Source organism: Alosa pseudoharengus, unplaced genomic scaffold, assembly GCF_046254945.1.
Source record: "Alosa pseudoharengus isolate Yale_2024_CS ecotype anadromous, Long Island Sound unplaced genomic scaffold, YU_APseudo_1.1 YU_APseudo_1.1_scf_10, whole genome shotgun sequence".
Lineage (NCBI taxonomy): Eukaryota > Metazoa > Chordata > Actinopteri > Clupeiformes > Clupeidae > Alosa > Alosa pseudoharengus.
The window spans coordinates 2,959,938-2,985,428 of NW_027468565.1; the positions used below are offsets into that span (position 1 = coordinate 2,959,938).

Sequence of the window (25,491 nt, forward strand, 5' to 3'; positions counted from 1 at the left end):
TCGCGACAACTCTGGATTTCCAGGGAATACTTATTCCACTGCTTGGTTGAATTGCCCATTGTCCTGTGTTCTTTAGAACGTGAATTAAAGGAGAATTCCGGTGTGATATTGACCTAAAGTGTGTTGAAACATGATACCGAGGTTGAACATATGTATCATAGCTCACCTCGGCTTGTCCCCTGCACTCAGAAATCTGGCGCTAGTTAGCCAATGCTACCAACAGTTTTTCGTTGGGGATGCCTCGGGCATCGGCCTAGCCATGCAAATAAATCACTGTTTTACACAATTTACGAGGCTCAAAGTAGCTCCATACTTCATTGGTAGAGTTCCGGGGATGGGCATCATTAAGAAATTATTGATATCGATGCCATTGTCGAGGGTGCTTATCGGTGCGATTCCTTATCGATTCCCATATCGATTCCTGTACCATTTGCTGAACACTTATAGGATGGCTTTGAGAGTTGTTGGCTTTAAATGTCTAATTTAAAGTGATTTTAGAGAATGAATATAAAGTGTGCAATATCAGTACAGAAGTTGAATGTTTTAACATTTCTAAAAAAGTAAACATTTCTAAAACAAAGCTTTGTATTGGAATCGTTAACGTGTGGATGTGTACGATTCCGATGGATCGGAACGTTTGGAACTGGTTCCTAACCGACATTTAAAACGAGACATTGAGAACTTTGAAAAAGCACTGGTAGTTTATTTACAAGACGATTTATACAGACAGTACCTTAAGGAATTTTACCGTTCGACGCCATCTTGAATTTAGTCACGATAAGTCGAGCGACAAGTACGAATGAACAAGTATGATAAGGGATCAAATTCCAAAAATAATTCCGTGAAAATGCATGGATTCCAGTTGCTGCAACTGAATTCATGCATTTCCACTGAATTATTTTTGGAATCTGATCTGACCCTAACTTAATACACTCTTCTTTTTCTTTGATTGACAGGGCTGACCCCCAAAACGGACTGTGGAATCTGCCTGCCTTCATGGAAGTACACCACATGCTTTTTAGACTAGGCTATCTGTTCAAAAATAAACTGTCAAATAAATAATTATGATGAACTGTTTTATTTCATTGCATGGCTATTGTTGCCCATTTTTAATATAGATTGTCTATATCAGGCCTTAAGCTGTTGACAGAAGGTTGGACTTTCAAGTAAGTAAATAAAAACTTTGAGTTATTGAAGTTTGTACAAGCAGAGAAAAATGAACCAGTGGATTCTTTTTTGGATTTGGTTTGGTTATCTATCTATCAGTGTAATAGCCATTGTATCTGTTGCCAGATGGTGACACTATGCCAGATAAGCATTGTGGGCATGTGAAATCATCATTACCATAATAATGAGCAATCTGTGAGGTTTGACCCATGTCAGTCAATGCATGACAAATTTATCACACATTTCCTGTTTATATGGCGAGGTATGTAAATTCTGTGTAAATTCAGCCTGTGTGCGTGTGTGTGTGCGTGCGTGTCAATGCGTGCATGTGCATGCATGTGTGTGTGCAGATCTTTCCTATGTTTGCAATGTACAGGCAGGTCAGTGTTATTGTGTGTGTGTGTGTGTGTGTGTGTGTGTGTGTGTGATTGTTTGTGTTCAATGAAATCTACTGTAAAATGTGAACACAAATAAAGGTATTAAAATGTGTGTGTGAGACAGAGAGAGAGAGCAGGAGAGAGAGGGAGAACGTGGTTGTGGTGTGTAGTGAGACTAATGTGTTTTTTGACTGGTCATGTTAATAACAATGCCTTTTTGTGTATCAAATTCTGTAAGTGTGTGTGTATATCTGTGTGTGTGTATTTGTGTGTATATGTGTGTATGTGTGTGTGTGTGTGTGTGTGTGTGTGTGTGTGTGTTCCAGTGTAGATGTGGGAAGTCAGGACACTACTAAGTTGACATGCACCTAAACTGAATTAATCTAATGAATCTGATATCAATATATTCAAAATAAATAAAAAAAATATCATTCTATTGCCAGTTGGTGGCGCTATACCACACACATTTATTAGGCATGTGAATAACATCATCATAATAATATAAGTTTCCAACCAATTAATCAAGGTGTTGTCAATGCCTGCCACACTTCCTGTTTGGTCAGCTGCAGGCACTAGACCAGGTTGGCAGTTTGGGCATGTGGATATCTTCAGATTTTATATTAACTAATATTTTGTTAATAAATTCTAAAAACTATACTGACTTTTGCCAGCTGGTGGCGCTATGCCAGACAGGCATATTGGGTGTATGAATGTCATATACACCTAATCTGATTAATCTGATGAATCTGATTGTGATATCCAACAGAAGTGGAAAAAAACACTCCTTCTCTTGCCTATTGGTGGTGCTATCATCAAAATCATGATATTCAATATTTTGTAAAGCTTCAGATCAATCCATCAGAGCATAGAACATTTATGGCACATTTCCTGCTTGGCCAGATGGTGGCGCTATGCTAGGCATGTGAATTACACATGTGAATATCATCACAATCATGATATCCAATATTTTGTAAAGTTTCAGATCAATCAGTTAAGTTTCTTGCTTGGCCAGGTGTTGACACTATGCCAAGCAGGCCCATTGGGTGTCTGGATATCATCATAATCATAATATCTATTAACCCGAGAAGTTTCAGACCATTCATTCAATGCACTGTGACTTTCTGAATTATTTCCTGTTTATGTGGCGAGATATTAAAATCACAAAAATGCATTATTTAGCTATTTCAACATATTAAAACATATCCAAAATCCCTTCACAATTTAACATCAGCAACATATTGGCATCATGTTTGCCTAATTTCACATGAATCTGACAAACCGTCAGGAGGAGTATGTTAAAATTAATCATGTGACATCAGTGTATTTGCCATTCTTTCTGTTGGCAGTTGGTGACGCTATGCCAAATATGCATTATGGGCATGTGAATATCATCATTACCATGGTATTCAATAACCTGTGAAATTAAGCCACTTCATATGAATTCACTTGCCACATTCCGAAGTAGGCTACTGCCAATCCATCAAAACATTGCTGAAATATTGTCATGGACTCTCTATGGGCTTCTCCCTTGGCTGTATGCCTCCACGTCCCCCACATACTTCCCCCGATTCACTGCGAGTTTCTCCTGACTATACGATAATTTCTCAACGCATGGTCATGACATCATTGATTGTCTATTTTAACAAAAACGGCTGCTACAGGGCCATAATGTGAGATACAAGGTAATGGAGCCTTTCATACATTGTTGTGTTTCTTTAGAAATGAACATTTCTGGATGTTCACTTACCCCTTTGGACATAACGGGGTCATTCTACATATTTTGTGCCATTTAAGTAGTGTCAGTGTCCCAAGTTGTTCTACTGTTATAACTTTTCAGAACATTGATCCAACTACACTTAAATTGTAACATTTCAAATTTGACATGTTTTTTAAGATAATTTAAACAGAGATTTATTTTATTATTAACATTATTAAGAACTTCGCCTGTCCCCATTGACCATTATATAGGCCTAAATAGCATGACTCATTTTGAGTAGTGTTAAATAAATGTGTTTTTCTTTTCTTTTCTAAATTCAATGAAGATGACCCCCCTTGTCATACATAATAGGTTTTTAACCCTGTCCCTGTGTTTTAATCAAACCCGTAATACAACCATTTCCCCCTCCCAATAAAATGGTAGTTTGATCCTTTTGGCATTATTTATTGACCAACTTTTTAAATTGTTTATTGTTAAATTTAACTTTGTATTGTTGTTATTTGTATGTCGCTTTGGACAAAAGTGTTGGCTAAATACCATAACCATTTATGAGGAAGCTGGCATCAACGTTTTCAGACATATGGTATGACAAGTGGTCAGTTTCTCTTTCACCTTCTATTGAATAGGCTAATTTATTTTTTTATGTGGACTGGGTTGAATGTTGAACACTGTTCATGTTAAAGGGACACCAGGCAAGCCTGATGTTTTTTCTCTACGAAACTCCCCCTCGCTCGGTCTGAAGCTCTTTTCCTTTTCTTTGCGTCTTCCGTCAAGGGTTTCGCTGCTTCTTCGCCGGCTCTGCCATTATACACATGTTTGCAACAATCTCTAGCGTTTCGTTAGCCTGCCTCTGTGCTGTAAACTGATCATGCTTCAGTCGGCGGGTAGGATAGGCTACACCGAACTTGCAAGTGGGAAATTCTTTCTACAGGCAGTAGGGGCGGGCGAGAGAGCCTTCATTCACCCCGTAATGAGTCATTTAACCATAGGCTATAGACCTCTCCAGAATATATCCCGCCTCCTAACTTCCGTATCCATCCAACTTCCGGGCGTGGATTGTCTAAATAACATGGCGTTTTGAAAGATCGTACCTGTCAAACTCTGTAGATGACAAAGTAGAAAAAGCTGCTGGGCAGATTGGCCTACACACTTCTGCCATCTAGTTTCCACTGGATTTTTTGATTTGCGGTGCCGTTTAAAGGAACCATATGTAAGAAATGTATTTCAATTAATCATAAAATGGCCCTAATATGTCACTAGACATTAAGAAATCATGTTTATTTCAAATACTTATATCACTGACAACAGTAGTCCGGCCAGGATATTGTCATTTAAAACGTGAACTTGCAGCCCTCAACTGATGTTGATGTTGTGTTTTGTCATGTCATGTTGTGTTTTGGCCTGATGCGCCACCCTCCACCTATCTACTAATCACAAAGTCAGTAGTGTTTCGGCATCTGGGTTGGCAACCTCGAGTCAGGGGGGAGGGGATACATCGCTCTACAGTAATTTGAAAGTGATTGCAGTACCAGTTTTGGCCACAATCTTACATATTGTTCCTTTAAGTAGTATAGTTTAGTATACTACTTAAACGGCACCGACAATCAAAAAATCCAGTGGAAACTATATGGCAGAAGTGTGTAGGCCAATCTGCCCACCAGCTTTTTCAACTTCGCTACCTACAGATGTTTTACCGGTATGATATTTCGAAACGCCATGTTATTTCTCATAGACAATCCACGCCCGAAAGTTGGATGGATACGGAAGTTACGGAGGCGGGACTTGCCTAGTGTTCATGGGCTTCGGAAAAACCTTTCTCCGAGTGAAAACATCATCATTCTGCGTCATTCACGTCACTTAATGTGTGAGTCAGAGGTCGGAAACTGGGGCTAGATTTTGCTAACAGAGTTGCTCAGTTAGGGGCTCGTCATCACTTTTGTCGTCACGTTGTAGTTCGTTTGTAGTCCATGTGGCCTTTCATGTCCAACAGTTTTAATGTGAACTTGGGAATTTGCCCTTTTTATCACTTGAAAAGCTGCATATCTTTCTTTCACGAGCATCTTACACTATATTTTAAGCAAATACAGTTGTTTGTTTAGGATTAGTGAGTGTATGTTTTACCCTTTGTTGTGGCATCCGTGTTTGTCACACATTCGATGGCAAAGCACTTGAACACTTGCTGTCGGAAAAACAAAGTAGCCATGGGGGCGGTCCTTGTCATTCCGAGGTGCTCTGAATGCACCCTTATTCTGGAGAGGTCAATACCGATTTACGAAGATGATTAATTAACACGAAAACGTTGCCTGGTGTCCCTTTAAGATGGGGGGAAGTATTTTCTATCAAGTAGGCTACATACATTCCTTTGTCACATCAAATAAAAAAAAGCTTAACATTTTAATTAATTTACATTTTTTTTTAATCCTTTTCCATCACAAATGGCGCCGCATCTCTAGAATGTCCCAACGGACGCTAATCACCCACCATAAGCACTTAAGTCAACAAAATTAAGCCTTTGTCAAATTAAGAGTTTTACAATAGAATAGTTTTACAATGACACCAGCTGATCCACCAGCATGAAATCTAGGTTTGATTTATAATGCCTTGCAGAATCTGCAGGATAACGGAGATAATCTGAATTTGGTCTAGTCTATTCATGGGATAGGCTTTCCACTCCGATATATGGGCTTTACGCAAGGGGAGTGGTAACCTAGGCCTACGATACGTTTATTCTAAACATTCTCTTGGGCTGCTAGACTAAGTAGCCTACTTAGCCTAACAGCTGGGTGGCAGTTTTTGTGCCGAAGCGCAAAACACAACTAAATTAAAACGGTAGGCCTACAACGTCACCGAGAACAACGGAAATCGTCAGGCGATAGCCACAGAAATTACACTCCAAGCGGAACACAGTTTCAGCTCCGGTCTCGGCTCTAAATCTCGGTCGTTGTCAAACAGAGGTGCTGTGATGTCCGCCAGTTCTGCATTTAGTGATGACAAAGGTGGCTCCTCTAATGTCGGAGAGCCGGAGTATGGACATGATCCTGCAAGCGGTGGGATTTTCTCATCTGATTACAAGAGGTAAACGCAAACATACTGTCAGGCTATTATTTTATGAGGAGTAGGCTAGTAGAAGCCACAAGGATGCTATACGCCATAACATAACAAAGCTAAGCTTATTCGTTAATTGTAGCCTCTGGTTTCATGGGAAATAAAACACTCGATTCTGCCACTTGTATGGAATGTGAATTGCACTGCATTGCTTATGCGATTTTGTTGACGGAGTCGATTTAGTTTACACGGCGCTAAAAGCCATAGGCCTGCTGTTTTGGCTTGGAAATAGCCGATATAGCTTTCAGACAGACAGGCTTAAGATAGGCTACCAAAATAGGTTCGATTAGGCTACCAATAAGACACATGGCCCCTCCGAGTAAGAGATAGCCTATAGGCTAAGTTTACTGCTAATAGCCTACTTACTCAGACTCAGAGAAGAAATCTTTCAGTACTGCTGCTGGGTGGACAGCGCCTTTAAGAGCAGCCGATAGCCTTTCAAAAGGGCAGAAGACAGATTTAACTCAGGACTGCCCAAAGACGGTTGTTTTTAGACTGTTATTAAGTGCCGTTAAAATAATGGCTTATTCGTTATATTCGGTGTAATGTGTATCATGTCGCCAGTGGCACAGAAAAACAAACAAATGAAAACACCCGTGATTTAGGATCGAGTGATGCAGCAGCACGATGGATCATAGCCCCTCGTTTGCAGGTCGCACCAACAGAGGGAGCTCAGCTATCCCTTCTGCAAATAGACGTAATTTTAAAACGACCTCGTGTTTGATAGTTGGATTATCACTTAATGTCGACATGTAGCATAGCCTCTATGCCTGGTTTAATATCTGGTCTTTGTGGTGCAGAGAAAAATGAAAGATTATCAAGGCTATGGCGAGAGGATACAAACTGTGACCTTACATGAGAGCAGTAGGCTATAGCTGGGTCAGACAGAAAATAGATTTTTCAGATATTTTGTAGTCACCAGTAGGCCCCTGTTGTGTGTGTGTGTGTGTGTGTGTGTGTAGGCTACATATAATGCAATGATGACCTTGAAGATGCTGTGTGTGAGTTTACCGGTGATAGAATACTATGCAGCCTTCTTTTGCCACATGAGTGCCCGTTATACATTGGATGAGTGCTAGTTATCCATTGGGGAATAATAAGTCAGATTGTCAAAGGCTGCCATTGATATTAATTGGCTTTGATGTTAACATAGCCTAGCTATGAGAGAAGAAATTTTTCTACCTCCACCACCAACCATCTTGCAACATTTTCCAGAGTGAAACAGATTTTTGCCGGTAGGAGAGAAAGGGGTCAAGAGACTTGGGCAATATTGTTTTGGGGGGTCAGCAAACAAGGTTCAAGAACCACTGATGTTTTCCACTGACAAACCAATACCTGTTGCTGTGAATATCGTAAGACCTGCAGGTATGTTAGTATTTGTTTCTTAATAGAAAATGAACTTGCACACCCACAGGTGTGTCAGCGAAAAAGATGCATTCACTTGTCATACCAATGCGCTGTAATACTATTGCTCCTTGCTCTTAAAAGTAATGGGAAATGGCACTCTCATTGGTTTAATGGATGTTACACCCAAAACACACCCATGATTAATTAAGAAATGTAAGTTCAACCATTTTAAGCCATGCCCCTGGTGTTTCATAATTTATTCCGCCATCAAACTAGCAAAAGTGGACTTGGGCATACCCTAAATGCACTTAAATCATACACTTCAGGCCATGTGTTTTAGATCGTCAAAATAGGGCCCATGCTCTTTATCTTGTTTTTTCTGAATTCTGAGTCACTTTCCCCATGTGTTCACATGTTAATATCTGTTGCCTTAGAAACTAGTTGTTTCACGTTATAAAATACTTTTGCTATATAATTTTGTTCAGAATAGCAGTAAGGACTTTAAAGTGAGAGACAGGTGCATTTAGGTTTTAATGAGTAAGTGAAAATGAGTGAGTGAAGAAAAATATTTCAATATGGTCCATTTTTCAGATATACACGTAACAGATTTTAAATTCCTTGTGATATAGGTAGGGGATTTCCCACAGCTGCCAACTAAAACTCAAGTCTATTTACCATCAAAAACAAAATCACCAACAAAGCAACCTTTGTGGGCAAAAACATAACCAGCAAACCAAACTTCATGAATATTTCACTAGAGTTATCAAGACAGCACTTTCCTTCATCAGTGTTTCTTTGAATTAGGCCAGTGACACCTCCAGAAGGCTCAACACTGGTGTTTGCAATGATAACATACCCAGGCAAAATGCAACATACCCAGGCAAAATGCAAGCCTTTGAGGTGGGCACCAACAAATACCAGCAAATACCAACAAATTCTTCTGCCATTCCTCTTCTGTTATTCCTCTTCTGCTGTGGCTGTTTATGACCCAATCAGCAATATACCCAACCAACACATAAACCCTTGATACAGACATGACCAACTATTAAAACACAACAACAAGATTTTCAAGTTAATTCGGGTTACTACATGACCCCAAGTAGTATGTGAGCACCTCAGCCATAGCCATTGGCTTGCCTTTTCAGCAGCCTTGAATAACTATTTTAACTCCTTTCAGTATCCGTTCACATTAACCAAGATCTAACAAAAGTTGATTTTGTTACAAAGCCTCTAACATCTAGAGTCTAGAGTAGTATTTCTATAAAACAATTTAATTTAAAATTATGTGATTTTGCAATTGAACTAGCTTGTTAAGGTATGTTCAGACGAGGCTTCTTTTTCTGACAAGAGAAGTTGTGCAGACCGTTTTTCAATATTTTTTCCCTAAAAGCAGCTGGAAGCGTCTTTTTGTGATATGCAAAGTATCCTCTTGTGATTGGTCAGCTGTCAAAAAATAGTGTGACGTAGGCCGTTTTTCCACTAGAAGTTGAACATTTCTCAACTTTAAAAACAGCTCTGAGCTGCAGAAAAAGACTTTTTTTCAAAACACTGTCTACTCCATAGGATTATAATGTAAAATGGAAGCTGGCAGCTGCGAAAAATAGGCCTAGTCTGCACGTACCCTAAGACTGTCAATACTGAGACCTCAGTTGAGGGACATGAACAAAAGTAGTTTTTGGAGCCTTGAAATGCTTAAATAAATTAAAAAAAGTTTCTTACATAATATTTTCTGGTGATGTAAAATGTACAGTGTATTTATCAAGAATATGATGTATTTTAAAACAAAATCCAATATTTCTGGGACCTCAAAATGTACTGTTATATCCCAACTATTAGCCACGGTTTATAGCCTACTGTACATTGAGCTACGAGGTTTATACACAGGGGCAGTTAATATGATATTAATATGGTTTTGTTTCTTTTAACTTGCATAAAACACTGTCCTGCGGCTTATACTGTACACAATGCGGCTAATACACAGGAAATTACTGTAGTAGTTGCAGAAACACCCATACCGATGGCAGGTCTCTGTGAGATTATAGAGGTACTATTTATTTGCTCTTTGTTTTGTTTTCCTTGTCCATTGAGAATATTGAGTTGCAGTATACATTTAAACAATATTCCATACAAAATGATTTTTCAAAACAGAAAAACAAGAGAACAGACATCTTTGTCAATATTGTGTGAATGAGAAATAGGACTGGATTCCTACAGTTGCGCTAGTGTGTGATTTCACCACTTTAGGCATGATGGTGAGAAGATTTGGGGGAGGGGCACACCAGTGCTCTGCACAGTAGAAGGATTCTAAGCTCAACAAAACAGCTGGTAGAGCATGAGCCTTTTCACACAATCTACTTAAATTATTTTAATAAATAAAGAAGTGATGTTGTTTTGTACAGTGATGCTGTTTGCAGCGTAGCACATAATATCAGAGAAAACAAATCAGATGAAAGTGAGTGGTACCTACCTTGGAAAGAGGTAACATTAAGTGATTAAGTTACCAAAAACCCTGCTGAAAGCCTATTTGATACAGACACTTCTTATTTTACCTGCCACATATACAACACACAGCAGTTGTGTCTGGTTCTATTCGTATTGAATAGAATGTGTGTGAGCACCAGAAATCACAAATGGAAAGGCACTGAAAGCACTAGGCGATAGACATTGGAGCCAAACCCAGGAAGGTGGCCTGTAGAGAAGGAGGGAAGGGGAGGGGTAGTGCTAACGTGGCGAAGGGAGGGAGCTAAGCCATCTCGTGTCATTCAAGACAGCAAGCAGACAAAGCTGCAGTCACAAACACCAGAGAAGCCTGCAGCGGACTTCCCCAAGCGTCATTCTCAGCAGGTTCTACCACCACAGAATCTCACTCAGCTCAACAGTTTTGGATACACTGTATTACAGTTCTGGATATCACAGCGTTACTCAGTGTTGACCTGGAGTGCAAGAGATAATTTTTTTAGTTTAGGATGAATTCCATGCAGAGGTTGTTACAGCTGCCTGTGAGTGCAGTTAACATGGTGAAAACTGTACACAGCCAGACGCAGGGCCAAGCCCCAGAAGAAGCAAAGAGCCCAGTGCTCGCACCAGATGGTGGGCAAACATGGTACAACGCCGTCCAACCAGACGAACTCAGGCACCTGCGTGCTGGAGGGGAGACGGAGGAGAAAGCCCATTTGGAGGAGGGTGTTGTTGGTGTCCAAGCGCAGCCTCTGCGGTATGACTAAATTAGGCAATCAAATGTAGAACTTAAACAAGCATCCAAACAAGAAATCACTTTACATGCATGTTGTATGTAATGTAAGAGTTGGTGTTTGTCTTTGGATTCATGATTGTGAATGAACAACATAAATCCTAGAAAGAAATATGTGGGAATACTTCTGCGAAACTCCGAAGAGGTATAGTAGATTCTAGTCGTATGAACTTGATGCTTAAATTGTTCTAAATGTATTCACATAAGTACTGAATAAGGTGATGAGGTAATGAAATCTAAAATAGCTAAGGGCAAATTTGAACATGTTCTTACATATTCAGATCTTTATTTTCGGGTACAAAAGCAGAGTTGCTTCTGTTACATGTTTTAAAAATGTATGCCAGTAACCTGACTACTAACACACAGACATTCAACCAGTGTGATGTGATGTTGAATTATTAATTTCTTTAATTATCTGTTACACAAGATCTCAACTCACTAAAAGACCTTGGAAAAAGAGGATACGTATACATATAACCTTATACCTTGTGTTGGTGTTGGCTTACCATTATGAATTGTAGACTCACTGTCTGAATGAACAAACCACAAAAATAAATGAATGAATAAATAAAATAATTAATTAAAAATAAAAACTTCTTGAACAAGACAATAACACACAACATTTTTATCTGTTTTGACTATTTGCTAAATCTCTTCCAGGATGAAGATTTTTAGAAACAGTTTTTAGTGTTGACATGTAGACAGGAAAAACTGAGTTTGGTCTTGTAACAGTGTGTGCTATTATCGTCTTTGCATCAAAAATCTTTAAGGGAGCTGATTCTGCACTGTGCAGTGCATTTTTTTACATCCCATTTTTGACAAAGCACCCCATGGCTTGGTGCCATATTAAGTAGCAAGTCTTGTTCATCCCCATACATCTTGGAGACCACTGAGAGGGATAAACATACTGTTTGTACCTGTTGAAGGTGGATACATCTTGATCTCATTATAACATCTAGACTAGAGCATCGACTGAATTGCATGCATTTTGACAAAAATGTTAAGAGATTATTTGGCTCTGTGTGACACAATCAAAACTGAAACAGATTGTGGAGCTGGAGTGTTGTATGGCACCATGCAAAGATGGACTAGACTGAAATCTTCAAAATCTCTCATCTCTCTTTTTTTTGTTTTGTTAATAAGGTTATAGATTCTGTGTGGGAGTCAGGGGAAACCCTTACTACATATCTATGTTTTCTTTTTTACTTTTAAGCAGCATGACATGTATGAAAACATTACTTGTCCGGTTTGTAACTACTTTACCACTTTTTTCCTACAGACATGATGACTTAAAAGAAATGTTGGACAGCAACAAAGACTCCTTAAAACTGGAAGCTATGAAGAGGATTGTTGCTGTGAGTAATTTTGCCGTTTTATCTTGCTAACTCAAAAGTCAATTCTCGAAAATGTTGAATGCTGTGAGAGGCAAAATTTGTGATTCTGGCTAAAAGGTGTTGTCACTTGAGCTCAACAGCAAATCAAACTAAAACCCTCATCCTGCACTTGGTACTTTTGAAGCAATGTGTTTGGCAGAAATTGTTTATGGCTCAGTCCAAGTTTCCCATTTGCACCACCAAGACTGTGTCCGACCTCTTGAGTCTTGAACGTTTACGTATATTTAGCAGACACTGTTGTCCAAAGTGACTTACATTATGTCAACTATATTACAAAAGATTACGTTGTCCCTGGAGCAACTTGGGGTTAAGTGCCTTTCTCAAGGGCACAATGGTTGCCTGGAAAATCCAGACCCTGATAATCTAGCAAGATTAAAGGTCTGGCAAAGAACAATGTAATGGCCCAACTCGAGGGGCGGCAACAAGCATGCATTTAAAAATCTCACTGCATGCAATTGGATAACACTAGACCATGTTTACTCTGAATTATTTCGGACTTCGACGCAATCGGATAACACTACGCCAATGTGTACTGTCCTCCAACGTTGCAGCACTGTCTTCATCAGTTTATCTGGTTTCCCGGAATGTTGGGGTAAAAGTAACGTGCATCATTGCTCTTTGCCAGAGTGTCTCGCAGAGACAATTTCATTGTGCTCTCGCGAGAACTCTGGATTTCCAGGGTAGCACAATGGTGGAATTGAACCCACAACTTTTCTTGCTACTGCACGGTAGTCCAGCTCCTTAACCACTACACTACCACTGCCCCACACACTGAATAGATAGGACCAGGACTGTGTATGACCTTGACTTTTTGAATGCTGAACACCCTGAACAGATAACTTTTGGACCGTGGTGACAAATTTGCTGAATGTGACAAAAGTGTGTTAGTAGTTAATTCCTGGATTTTACGTTTAATGTTACTTAATAGTCAGACTTACTGTATGTTTATGTCACGTAGAGCTGTTTTCACATAGGAGGCAGTTATGACCTCCTAAAATGTGGCACATGAAGGGTTGAATGTATCACTAAGACATCTGTAAACAGAAGTGTGTCTAACAACCTTGACTCGCATAATCCCTTAGCAGCACTGAAGACATGACAACAACTACTGACTTTTAGGATTGAGCTCAATGTCTGACAGTGCAGCTTCCTTGGTACCATGATCAATCAGATTGGAAGAGAAAAGAGGCTTTAGTTGTAATTTATGACTAGGATTTATATAAACCTTTGCAGTCTAGCTACCTAAATGGCGAGAAGTAATATTAATTTGAGATGTCAAATTGTTCTTGCCATCATGGACAAACACTGATTGCATGAGATTGTGTCATCCTTACATTGGTAAGCATATTCTAGTGACTTCTAGTGGCAGTTGACCATTATACAGTAAACACCACATTTCAGTGTTTTACCTTTTCTAATAAACAAAGAAGCACACAAAATGGGTAAAAAAACGGTCACTCACCAGAGGGCCCGAATGTTGGTTCTTCCCCAGGACAGGTGTTCTGATTGAGTGGAAGTTACAGTAGTGGAGTAAAACTACCAATAACTCACCAAAGGGATCAAGAATGTTGGTTCTTCACCAGGACAGGTGTTCTGATTGAGTGGAAGTTAGTGGAGTAAAACTACCAATGACAACACAGTTGTGGGACTTAAAGTGGTTTGTAGACCTTTCTTTCTATAGTCACTACACATCCTATCATAGTTACACCGATGACACACAGCTATATCTAGCTCTCACACCCAATGAGTATGCCCCCCTTGAAGCTCTTTGTAGTTGTATTTATGAAGTTAACAGTTGGATGTCTTAGAATTTCCTGCAATCGAACAAAGACAAAACTGAGGTAATCGTTTTTGATAAAAAGGAGGAAAGATGTAGGATTGCAACTATCCTTTGAACAAAGGGACTTAGAGCAAAAGATGTCAGAAATCTTGGTGCAGTCCGACTCTGGAACCAGCCTCTAGAGGACATCAAAACTTGTCTGTTTCAACAATCTGCGTGTAAGTGGAGTAAAAAGCTTTCATTTCATTTGAACCCTCCGCCCACCTACCCCTCCTAGCCAAATGCTTTGCGCGTTCAATTCAATTCAGTGCCTCAAGCAAGCCAGGCTGGCTGGATAACCGATTCCTCTTTGGCCGCTTGCTGTCATCACTGCTATTCGCCTGCATCCCTATAGTTCTCAGCCAGTGCAAACAGCATTGAAATAATACCCGACGGTGTTAACCACTCGTCAATCTCGTTCAACTCACTCACTCGTCATCTCACGTGTATTCAGTGTCGTGTGTGTTGCAAATAGTAGGAGAACCGTCACATTTTCTCGAATTTATGAAGAAAACAGTCCTTTCAGGCAAAATGGGAAACAGCTGATCTTATCACATAATTCAAAGTCAACTTATGTGTTTAGTAGGCTATGCTTAGAAACTAGATCAGCCTTGAAAGATTTCAACTTAAGTCGTCACTACAACACCATGCACAAAGATAACTAAAAGTAGACTACACTGGAGCTTCTAGAGCTGCTGTCATAGCCGACCTTAAAGTAAAGCAGGGTTCTCAGGTCATGGAATTTTTTTAGGAATATCATAGCATTTTTATAAAGTCTATTCCATACACGGAACGTTAGGGAATTGTAGCTTTGGAGGGGAAAGTCATGGAATATCAGGGAATTTTGTTGTAGGAGTTTAAAATGTACACTACTGTTCAAAAGTTTGGTGTCACTCAGAAATGTCCATTCCACTCCATTATAGACAGAATACCAGCTAAGATCAGTTCCATTGTTTTTTTTTAATCAGGGCAGCAGTTTTCAGATTACATTATGTGCTTACATAATTGCAAAAGGGTTCTCCAATGTTTTCTCAGTTAGCCTTTTAAAATGATATCAGATTAGTTAACAGAATATGCCTTTGGAACATTGGATGAATAGTTGCTAATAAAGGGACAATGTAAATATTGCATTAACCCTTAGAACCCTAGACTGTTTTAAGTAAGGGATAATGTATAGAACGCCGGTCATTACTGGGAAAATAAGTCCCGACAGGGCGAACCGAACCCCGACGCGCAGCGGAGGGGTCTTGTTCCGCCCTGAAGGGACTTATTTTCACAGTAATGACCGGCGTTCTATACATTATCCTGCTTATTATACGGCTACTTGCCAAAACGAAATAATAAACTCCCCACAATATGACTTTAGCCTACATAACCTAGCCTATTTATTACCGTTCATCGTGGCATTTGCTGAGAAACAAATAGTTCGCAACAACACACGCTGCTGAACTTGAATCAAACATTCTTTAGAACACAGCTGATCAACCGTCTGCTTTCACGTTTGAATGAAGTTCCAGTCCTTGCGTAGTGATATGAAAGACGTATCAGAAGCACAAAACCCGTTGCCATTGACAGCGGTAATTATATGTTTGCAGCGGTAATTACATGAATATATCTTACCGCTAGAACTTTGGGAAATCCCATTCAAGTCAATGGAGTGTTCTACTAGCATTGTGAAGAGCCGTATAATAAGGTGCTATAATGTTCTCTGAGGGCAAAAATGATTCCAAAACCCAGAATAGACCAAACAGTATAGAGTTCTGAGACATGGCAGCTTGGGGGGAGTTTAAATAGGCTAGCCTACTAGAGTTATTTTTCTGTGACTATTCTGTACATTCATCTGCCTTGCTGTTTCATTTTTAATCTCCCCTGGTGGGCTTTTAGCCAGGCTACACCGTTATATAGCGAGCTATCTAACTTAGCCTAAATACAATACTGAAACAAAAGCCACAGTCACAAACTCTGTAACTTCACATTACGGTTTTATCTCCTTCCAACACTAAAGTTAACGCATCCCCTGAACTTACTTGAAACACTTCCTCTCAGATCGCGACATATGCTGTCAATCAAAAAGAGTCGAACCTCTATGATGGTTCCTCCAATCATCATACAGAAGCTCGGCGGCCGGGCCATCCCACTGTCCCATTCACTCTCACATGGATCGTGTCGTCACAGCAATGTATTATGGGTGCGAAATCCCGATGAATGACTGGCAAAACCTTATTGCTGAACGAACTAGCCATGAAGTTGAACACGTTTTTAGCATGTTCTAGTTGGAATAGTAGGCTAATGTAATACAGTATTATTGATGCGATTAGTCTTAGAGCAATCGCCTCTACTGTATACATATATTTAATTCTCCTGATTCCTGATGTCCTTCTTATTCCAGTGGTGGACGTGTGTGGTCACATCTGGCCGTCTGACAGCTACAAGAAAATATTTACGGCCCTCTCTATCATCAAAGTTGTACTCATAAAATGTCAAGGTTGGCAGGTCTGCGCTATGCATGAAATTCATATATATATATTATAAAATGTAAAGACACCTATGTCTGGAAGGTCTGTCACTGGTCAATCAGTATTCCTGCCTATAATTCTAAGACAAAAGAACACTCCAAAAGGTTATGGAAACGCATAAGTGAAGGATGGATACAAAGGTGTTTCAAGTCACTGAACATCCCCTGGAGTTCAGTGAAATCCATCATTAAGGAATGTAAGGAATATGGCAAATCTGCCTAGAGCAGGCTGTCACTACAAACTGAGTGACCGTTCAAGAAGAATAATGGTGGGGGAGGCCATCAATGCACCTATGACCACTCTGAAGAAGTTAAAAGCTTCAACAGCTGAGATGGTAGAAACTACTTTTGGCCGAGTTCTTCACCAGTCAAAGCTCTATAGGTGAGTGGCAAAGCTCTTATTAAATGTCAGAGTATAGCCTACTACTGTACATGCATTTGCATTTGTCTATTAATTGAACTCATTGGCAAAGTGAAACTAACTTCACGGTGGTGTCAGTCAATGACAAAACAGTTATACAGAGTTAATTACTTTCACTATTGACTGACAATGGGTTACCATCGAAAACATAGCCTGGAAAAAGCAAGACTTACCCCAATAATGTTTGAATGACTGAATAAAAAACGTTTATCCTGCAGAGGAGTAGCTTATATCTTGTGACAGTGCGTCTTTAGCTGTGCTTCATATTTGACTCTGAATCATTACCAATTTGCAAATGATAGTGAATAACTACTCATTGTGAGATGTATTTTGTAATATCTTTATTCTAATTATGTTTCCCATTGTAATCGTGTAATTTGTAATGTTTTGCATGTTGTGCACCCGCCCATATCACTGTTGATAATGCACTCTTAAAATCACATATAAACAACTCACCATGGACTTCTGACCAGGTTTGTCTTGGTCAGTGGCGTAATGCATTTTAGGTAGTGTACGATAGCGATTTTTAGACAACGCGCCAGACCCCTCCTTAAAGGAGAATTCCGGTGTGAATGCAATAATTCTGTGGAAATGCATGGATTCCAGTTTCTTCCAGTAGCAGCAACTGGAATCCATGCATTTCCACGGAATTATTTTTGGAATCTTATCCCTTATCATACCTGTTCATTCTTACTCGTCGCTCGACTTATCGTGACTAAATTCAAGATGGCTGCAAACGCTATACTTCGTGAAGGACCTGTCTGTATAAATCGTCTTGTAAGTAAACTACCAGTGCTTTTTCAAAGTTCTCAATGTCTCGTTTTAAATGTCAGGGCCCTCGGACGTCTACCAATGAAGTGTGGAGATACATTGAGCCTCGTAAATGGTGTAAAACAGTGATTTATTTGCATGGCTAGGCCGATGCCGGAGCACCACCATTGTTAGCATCGGCTAACTAGCGCCAGATTTTGGAGTGCAGGGGACAAGCCGAGATGGGCTATGAGACATACGTTCACACTCGGTATCATGTTTCAACACACTTTAGGTCAATATCACACCGGAATTCTCCTTTAAGTCGTTAATTGCCACACCCCTTGGTGCGTTGCTAAAAAAAAGAAACTTGCAAGATAAGAAAAAAATAGGATAATAAACTACTTTCCGCCAGGTCGGAAAATAGGGTCCACCATCCCTAATATGAAGCATGGTGGTGGTAGCATCATGCTGTAGGGATACTTCTCATCAACAGGCCCTGGAAGACTTGGTAAAAGTAAAATGAATTCAGCAAAATATATGCAAATCGTGGAAGACAATCTGATTCAGTCTGCAAGAGAACTATGACTTGGGAGAGGATTGACTTTCCAGCAAGACCAGGGGCGGACTAGGACCAAAAATTGGCCCTGGCATATTTGTCCCAAGCGGCACTCAAATCGGTCGGCATTGAAGAATGCTATTAAAATTGTCTCCTTAATTCCAAATGGAGACACCTCTGACAGAGTAGATTCCAGTGTAGTTAAGAGCAGGTAAAAACTTGAGGCTGGCTTGCGAAAGAATAGTTCTTTGTTCTGGATGTAAAAAAACTGAGTTCTGGTAGCCCGGTTGTACGCGCAGCACAGCATAGTGTTGCAAAGTGAAGCCAAGGTAATCAACTAAGCAAAGATCGGTAACACTTTACGGTAAGGGTATATGAATTATCATGAATTCATGCATGAATTAATTAATGATTTATGCATTACTTCATTCCTTTATATCTTATGAATCATCAGGAATTTACATGAGTTCATAGTCTCTCATTAATGACCTCATGCATGAACAACACATCAACTAAAGCATTAGGTACGGTGGGTCCATCATTATGATTTATGATTTCTTAAGCATGATCATCATGATTAAATGTATGTCAGGTTAATTACTCATGAGTTTGTCATGTTTGTGGCCTCTCAACTAAAGTGTGAACAATGGCATATGTTTTTTTTTTTTTTAAGTATATTTTTTGGGCTTTTTATGCCTTTAACTCATTGAATGCCAAGCTGTTTTCGGGAGCTTTGTCCTAGAGTGCCAGCAATCTAGACCATTGACTCAATCATTGACTTAATTGACTCAGATTGTATGCTTAAAGCCTGAGGCTGCAGGTGGCCTGAACACCTGCATAGGATTCTAATTGCTTAACGGCCGTATTATGATGTCACAATCGGCAATGTTAAGTCTATGGGGATTTTTAAAAAGTTGTTCTTAAATAGTTTAAAAAGTATAAAAGTTGAAAAGTTGAAAAGACATAGCAGCTTGGTCCGTTTGAAGACTTACGTTACAAAGTTTGAACGAAGTTTCTAAGTTAAACTGTTCAAGAGAAATTGCGTACGGAAAAAGTGGTAAGCGGAATAATAATTATAAGAAGTTGTTGATGTTGCCTTGGAAGAACAGTACAGTGCATTTTCATGCACTGTAACTAGTTAAGGTACCCACTTGACAGTCCCTGTGAAGTGCTCACGAAAGTGGATGCTGCTTGTGGAGGTTGTAATGTGCCCTTATGTACTGTATTATGTATTAACAGTACATTGTTACTTAGTTACATACTGTAGGTCCCTAACACAATGAATCTAACATATTGTCCTGTGTTGTCATTGGAAATTAATGATCTAGTATTAGATGATGCTAAGTGTCAAGGAAATAATAAAACAAATTTACAGTATGTTGGGGGATCACATACAGGTCTAAGTGCCCATGGTTGACTAAGTGACCTTGGTTGGACTACGATCGGCAATCATCTCCTGATTCCAAGCCTGTCTCTATCTTCCATTCATTTCTTGTCACTCTCAACGGTCCTGTCTACCTGTCTACCAAAAGCCTCCCAAAATATATTTAAAACAATTCTGAAATATAGGCTACTGCCTGAGGAATACTGACCCAGTAGGACTAGTTTGAGAATAAAAATGGTTGGCTGTATAAGTCTAATGAATGTGGAATGTTGCAGAAGTGGGTAAATTTGGCAAGAAACTGAATGGGCGTCATTATTCTGCATTCGGTATAAGGGTGAAGAATGTAACATTCAGCCATAATCTTGGTAACTGCTTTCTCTCCAGTCCCCATGACTGTTTTGTAATACATGACACAATGGCATAGCTTAAAACACTGAAGCAGGAAGGCGTGGTATGTGAATGGTTGTACTGAATGCTGCCTCCTTACAATTCTTGTAATATTTTTTCAGAGATAAATGTTGCAATGTGGCTTATTATAGCAGCATGACATACAGTGTTATTTCAGTAACACACAGGCACCATTCCTGTAGTCTAGTTAACATAAACAGTATGAGATGTTCCAGAAGCCCAGTGCCACTCCAATCTCTGTACTAGATTTTTCATCTTCATGAAGTTGTTGGTCCTTCCTCCTTTTTCTATTTCTTCAGTATATCTGGCAAAGGTATTCATCCCCTGAACGTCCTCAACGTTTTCATAATTAGAACACAGTAGCAAAGATACTTAAACATATTTTTCCAATCAATATTTTTACTGTGAATATTCACACTTTATTTTTCTGCTAATTAGGGACTGCTCAGTTATGGCAAATATTATATTTGGTCAATGTGGTTAACACGAGAACTCATTGACTTTTGATCGACCATACTTAACACTAAAGATAAAAGGGTCTTTTTAATTGTGGATTGCCTTGAACTTGAAATAGTAAAACAGTACAAATAAATAAAATAAATATGTAATATACAAATAACATACCGATGTATCAGTATCAGTAACAGGAAAAGAATGTTCAAACTGAAGACTAAATTAAAGTTATTCAGACTAATATGGCAAATTCTGGAAGGGCGTCTCAATTTTGGTAATGTAATCTCTTAAATGGCAAGAAAATAAGAATGACATGTTTACTCTGACTAAATTATCATTATTCTTATTATCATCATTATTATTAGTAGTACTGTAGTAGTAGCTGTGTTCACTGTTATTAAGTGTTTCAGGTTGACAAATTATCAGCTTGGATGCAGCCTCCTGTCTCTGGCTTAACCACTCTGTGGAGCTGTGTTGTCTTTCTCTGTCTGTTGTAACCACTCTGGTCAGGAGCTGTTGTCTGTATGTCTATAGCAGTGGTTCTCAAACTTTTTCTGTCATTCCCCACTTTGAAGGTGGGGAATTTTCAAGCCCCATCCGATCTCATCAACCTGGCACAATGGTAACGTTAAAATACTTTTTTCACATCTTGGTTCCACATTAGCCTGCATTTCCTGTCTCAGTCCGCTGGATCAGATATTATTTTAACTCATATGTTGGTCTGTTTATGACTCTTTTTGTTTGTGTGTGGCTATTTATGACCGCCGCACAGCGAAGCTATAGGTTTAGTCAGATTTTTTTTTTCTTTTTCGCATGTCCAAATTTCCGTCAAGGATTCCCGGGACACTGTAAGACCGGGGTAGACGAAACTTGGTGGGCATGTAACCCCACATGGATAGCATGGAACCATCGTTTTTCGTTTTGATCTGTAGCCCCCCTGCTGGGCTGGACCCCCCGAAAGGAGGGTAGGGCAGACACAGTTTTCTGTGAATATCTCGAGAGGACCATTTAGGAGGACCATTTTTTTTTGTATGTTGAGCTCAAAGGGCCATGTCAAGCCATTCCATAACCACTCATTTCATGTATAGCGCCACCTAGTTAAACACAAAAAAGTAAAAATGAGGTGTTGTAATCGCAGGTATCTGTGACCTAACATAGTCAAAACTGCACGAAATTGGAAGTGTAGGATCATTATGACACCCTCTGAATGCACGCCAAGTTTCGTGGAATTCCGTTCATGGGGGGCCACACAATAAATTAATTTATGTTACTATACACCAACTGGCCTGTAGGTGGCCGGAGACAGTTTTCTGTGAATATCTCGAGAACCGTAGGGCCTAGGAGGTCCACCTTTTTGTTGTATGTTGGTCTTAAGGGGGCATGTCAACCTATCCCATTACCACTTATTTCATGTATAGCTCCACCTAGTTAAAAATTAAAAAGCAAAACATTAGGTGTTTTCATCACAATATCTCTGGCTGACATGGTCAAAACTGCACGAAATTGAAAGTGTAGGATCATTATGACACCCGCCGAATGCATGCCAAGTTTCGTGGACTTTCGTTCATGGGGGGCCTTACAATAAAATAATTTATGTGTACATTTAGTGACCGTACACCAACAAGGATTCCCGGGACACTGAAAGATCGGGGTACACAAAACTTGGTGGGCATGTAACCCCACATGGATAGCATGGAACCATCGTTTTTCGTTTTGATCTGTAGCCCCCCCGCTGGACTGGACCCCCTGAAAGGAGGGTAGGGCAAACACAGTTTTCTGTGAATATCTTGAGAACCGTAGGGCCTAGGATGACCAATTTTTTGCGTATGTTTGCCTCCAAGGGTCATGTAAACCCATTCCATATGCACACATGTGCATAAACAGATACACACGCACACACATACATTCACAGTAATCCTACGTATGACACATACTCACACAGTAGACATATATACGCATGCATGCACATGCACACACACAGGCACATAAACAGGCAAACACACAAGCACATGCACATGCACGCACACCCCCCCCCCCCCCCCCCACACACACACACACACACACACATAAACATGTACGCGCACACATGCACACAATTCAAGAATTTCTCAGAATTATGAACAGGCAAGATGGAGGTGGGGTTGTATAAAATGTATTTTACATGTGAAATCTATGAACTAATCATGTTTTGGTACTTGTTGTCTAGCAGATACCAGTGAGAATTGAGTGTGCATAATGCAATTCAGTGAGACAGTTAGAATCATATATGCCTTTCAGGGTGACTTATTTTTGTGGAAAACATGTGCTGGACTGGGCGGCGGTCATATTTTGTACCGCTCTGCGGTACATCTAGTTTGTTTTGAATCTATGATCTTTCTTGTCAAAAAAGAAAGGCATAATTAAAGATAGGCACAAAAGAACAAATTTCCTCCTGTCTCTATTCCCCACTAGTGGGGCCCGCCCCACACTTTAGTAACCACTCTGTGGTCTGGAGCTGTTGTCTGTCTCTGTAGTAACCACTCTGTTGTCTTGAGTTGTTGTCTGTCTGTCTGTAGAAACCACTCTGTGGTCTTGAGCAGTGTGTCGCCCACAGCACTCCCTGATTTTTTAGACATGACGACTGACAACACTGAAAGCTACTGTGCAAAAGGTTGGAGTTAGTATGATAGTGTCACATGCCTCACAATTCACCACAGTAATTGTTCCAAAACGCCATATCTCCGTTTTTCGAAAACATTAAAAAGTCAGGCTATTTAATTGTGTATTTCAGGTAATATCAATCAAATTACAGTTGTGTTGTTTTTATTGAGTAAAGATTAAATAAAATAACAGTTTTACTGAAATTACTTGGAAAACAAAATGTATTTTTTTTATTTTTATGAAAATTCATTAAAATGGTGGATATGCGTTTTGGAACCAAACTCTTCATTATGTTTTGCTAATATGGGTTATTAGATGATATATTGTCTATTTCTCACTAACCTCTACAGAATCTGAGTGAAATTGGGACTATAATCTCAGGTCTAGGGCAGAGGCTATGTCAAGTAGCTCTTGCACAATATTATGGTGTTGATGTATTTGCCATTGTGATTTGGTGAGGTCTGTGTTCTCTCCCTGTACTGTCAATATTGAATTGTTGAAGATGTGGAGGGCTGGTTTGAAAATACACATACACATTGTTCTCCAGAAAAATCCAGATCAAGATGAGATTCATAGCTTAATTTGTAAATCAGGACGTCCTGGAGCACATTAATCATCATCACAAAATTCTAAAGCTCAATCATGAACACATAAGAAAATTCTTTTAAAATACCTTTTTTTATTTATCCAAAACTGTTGCTGAGTCTAAAGGGCGTAGTATAAATCGCAACAATTGTACCTCCTGTGACATTGATTGCATTGTGTGATCTGATCTCTCTCTCTCTCGCTCTCTCTCTCTCTCTCTCTCTCTCTCTCTCTTTAAACACATGAAATGGGAAATAATAGTGAGCATCAGCCACATAAAGGTAATTAATGTCGAAATGAAGCATATAAATTAAGATTATTGCAACACATTACTAAAAAGTTAACTTATTGAGTTAACTATCTATATAATTCAAAAGTCTGGCCAGGCACTGGCCATTTCTAGTTTACTTGTTGGTGTATCTCTGACAAGCAGGGAAAGGTTGAGCCTATAAAGACTATATAATAATAATAATAATAATAATAATAATAATAATAATAATAATCAAATTTATTCATATAGCACTTTTCCAGCACAAAGCACAAAGTGCTTTACAGACAAAAAAAAAAAACAAAAAAAAAAACAATAGTAATAATAATAATAATAATAATAATAATAATAATAAAATAGTAATAAATAAAAGGACAAACTACCAAACACAAACTTAACTCAATATAAGAAACAAAAGGAAAAATATACAGTACAGTACCCAAGACAAAATAAACAAACACAAATGATAATAATGATAATAAATTAGCAGAGACATGAGTGGAATCATTCACTATTTAAGGAAAGCAATTGTATATAAGTGGGTCTTTAGACTAGATTTGAAAACAGCCACTGATGGTACAGATTTGATGTTATAAGGGAGGCTGTTCCAAAGCTTGGGTGCTCTAACTGCAAACGATCGGTCACCCCTAGTTGACAGTTTACTTTCTGGAACAACTAAAAGTCCCAGGTTGGAGGATCTGAGTTGAATGAAGAATGGTGGTAGAAAGGTGCTGGTCGCACGAAAACTTTCTGATAGCCTCCATATAATTCAAGAAACTAGACGAAATTACATATGTCGAGGATATACTGAGCCTTTGGTAAAGGTATACTATGCAGATTCAGGTATTTTTGGCGACTATAGAGCTTTCTCTAGAGACGCAATATATATATATATATATATATATATATATATTAGTCAGCCGTTGTAAATAGCCTACTTACTTCTCGTGGCTTGTTCCCCCTGTATACAATGAAAACGCTTTTTGTTGTGGAGGTGAAGGACTGAAAACAGTCAAAGACTATCTCCAAAGATCTACTGACAAGGTAATTGTTTCACGATTCTCGGAAGATGTCTTTGGCCCGCTATTCTTGAGGTTGCATGGCTGGTTCTCTCGTTAGCGACTTGCTACGGCTGTGCTGTATGGCTATGCTAGGTGGACGATTCCTCTATTACAAGTTCGTTTACCATTAAATTGGCTTCATTAAGGATATATTAAAGTGAAAATCTTGCATAGTGTACCTTTAAATGGACGAATGGACTTCTGATACTGGGTGAGAAGGGTGTTTTCCTTATTTTTTGCCTTGCGGGAGTTTTTTGAAGAGACCGATTTA

At 39.3% G+C, this 25,491-nt stretch overlaps 1 protein-coding gene across 1 annotated transcript in view; it reads left to right on the forward strand.

Annotated features, from left to right (window-relative positions):
- Window positions 1-6,223: 6,223 nt before the first annotated feature.
- ap3b2 (adaptor related protein complex 3 subunit beta 2) overlaps window positions 6,224-25,491 on the forward strand; it is a 69,515-nt gene continuing 50,247 nt past the window's right edge. Inside the window, exons 1-2 of the mRNA XM_076302802.1 lie at window positions 6,224-6,336; window positions 12,243-12,318. Coding sequence (XP_076158917.1) covers window positions 6,224-6,336; window positions 12,243-12,318 — 189 coding nt within the window. The remainder of the gene's footprint in view (window positions 6,337-12,242; window positions 12,319-25,491) is intronic.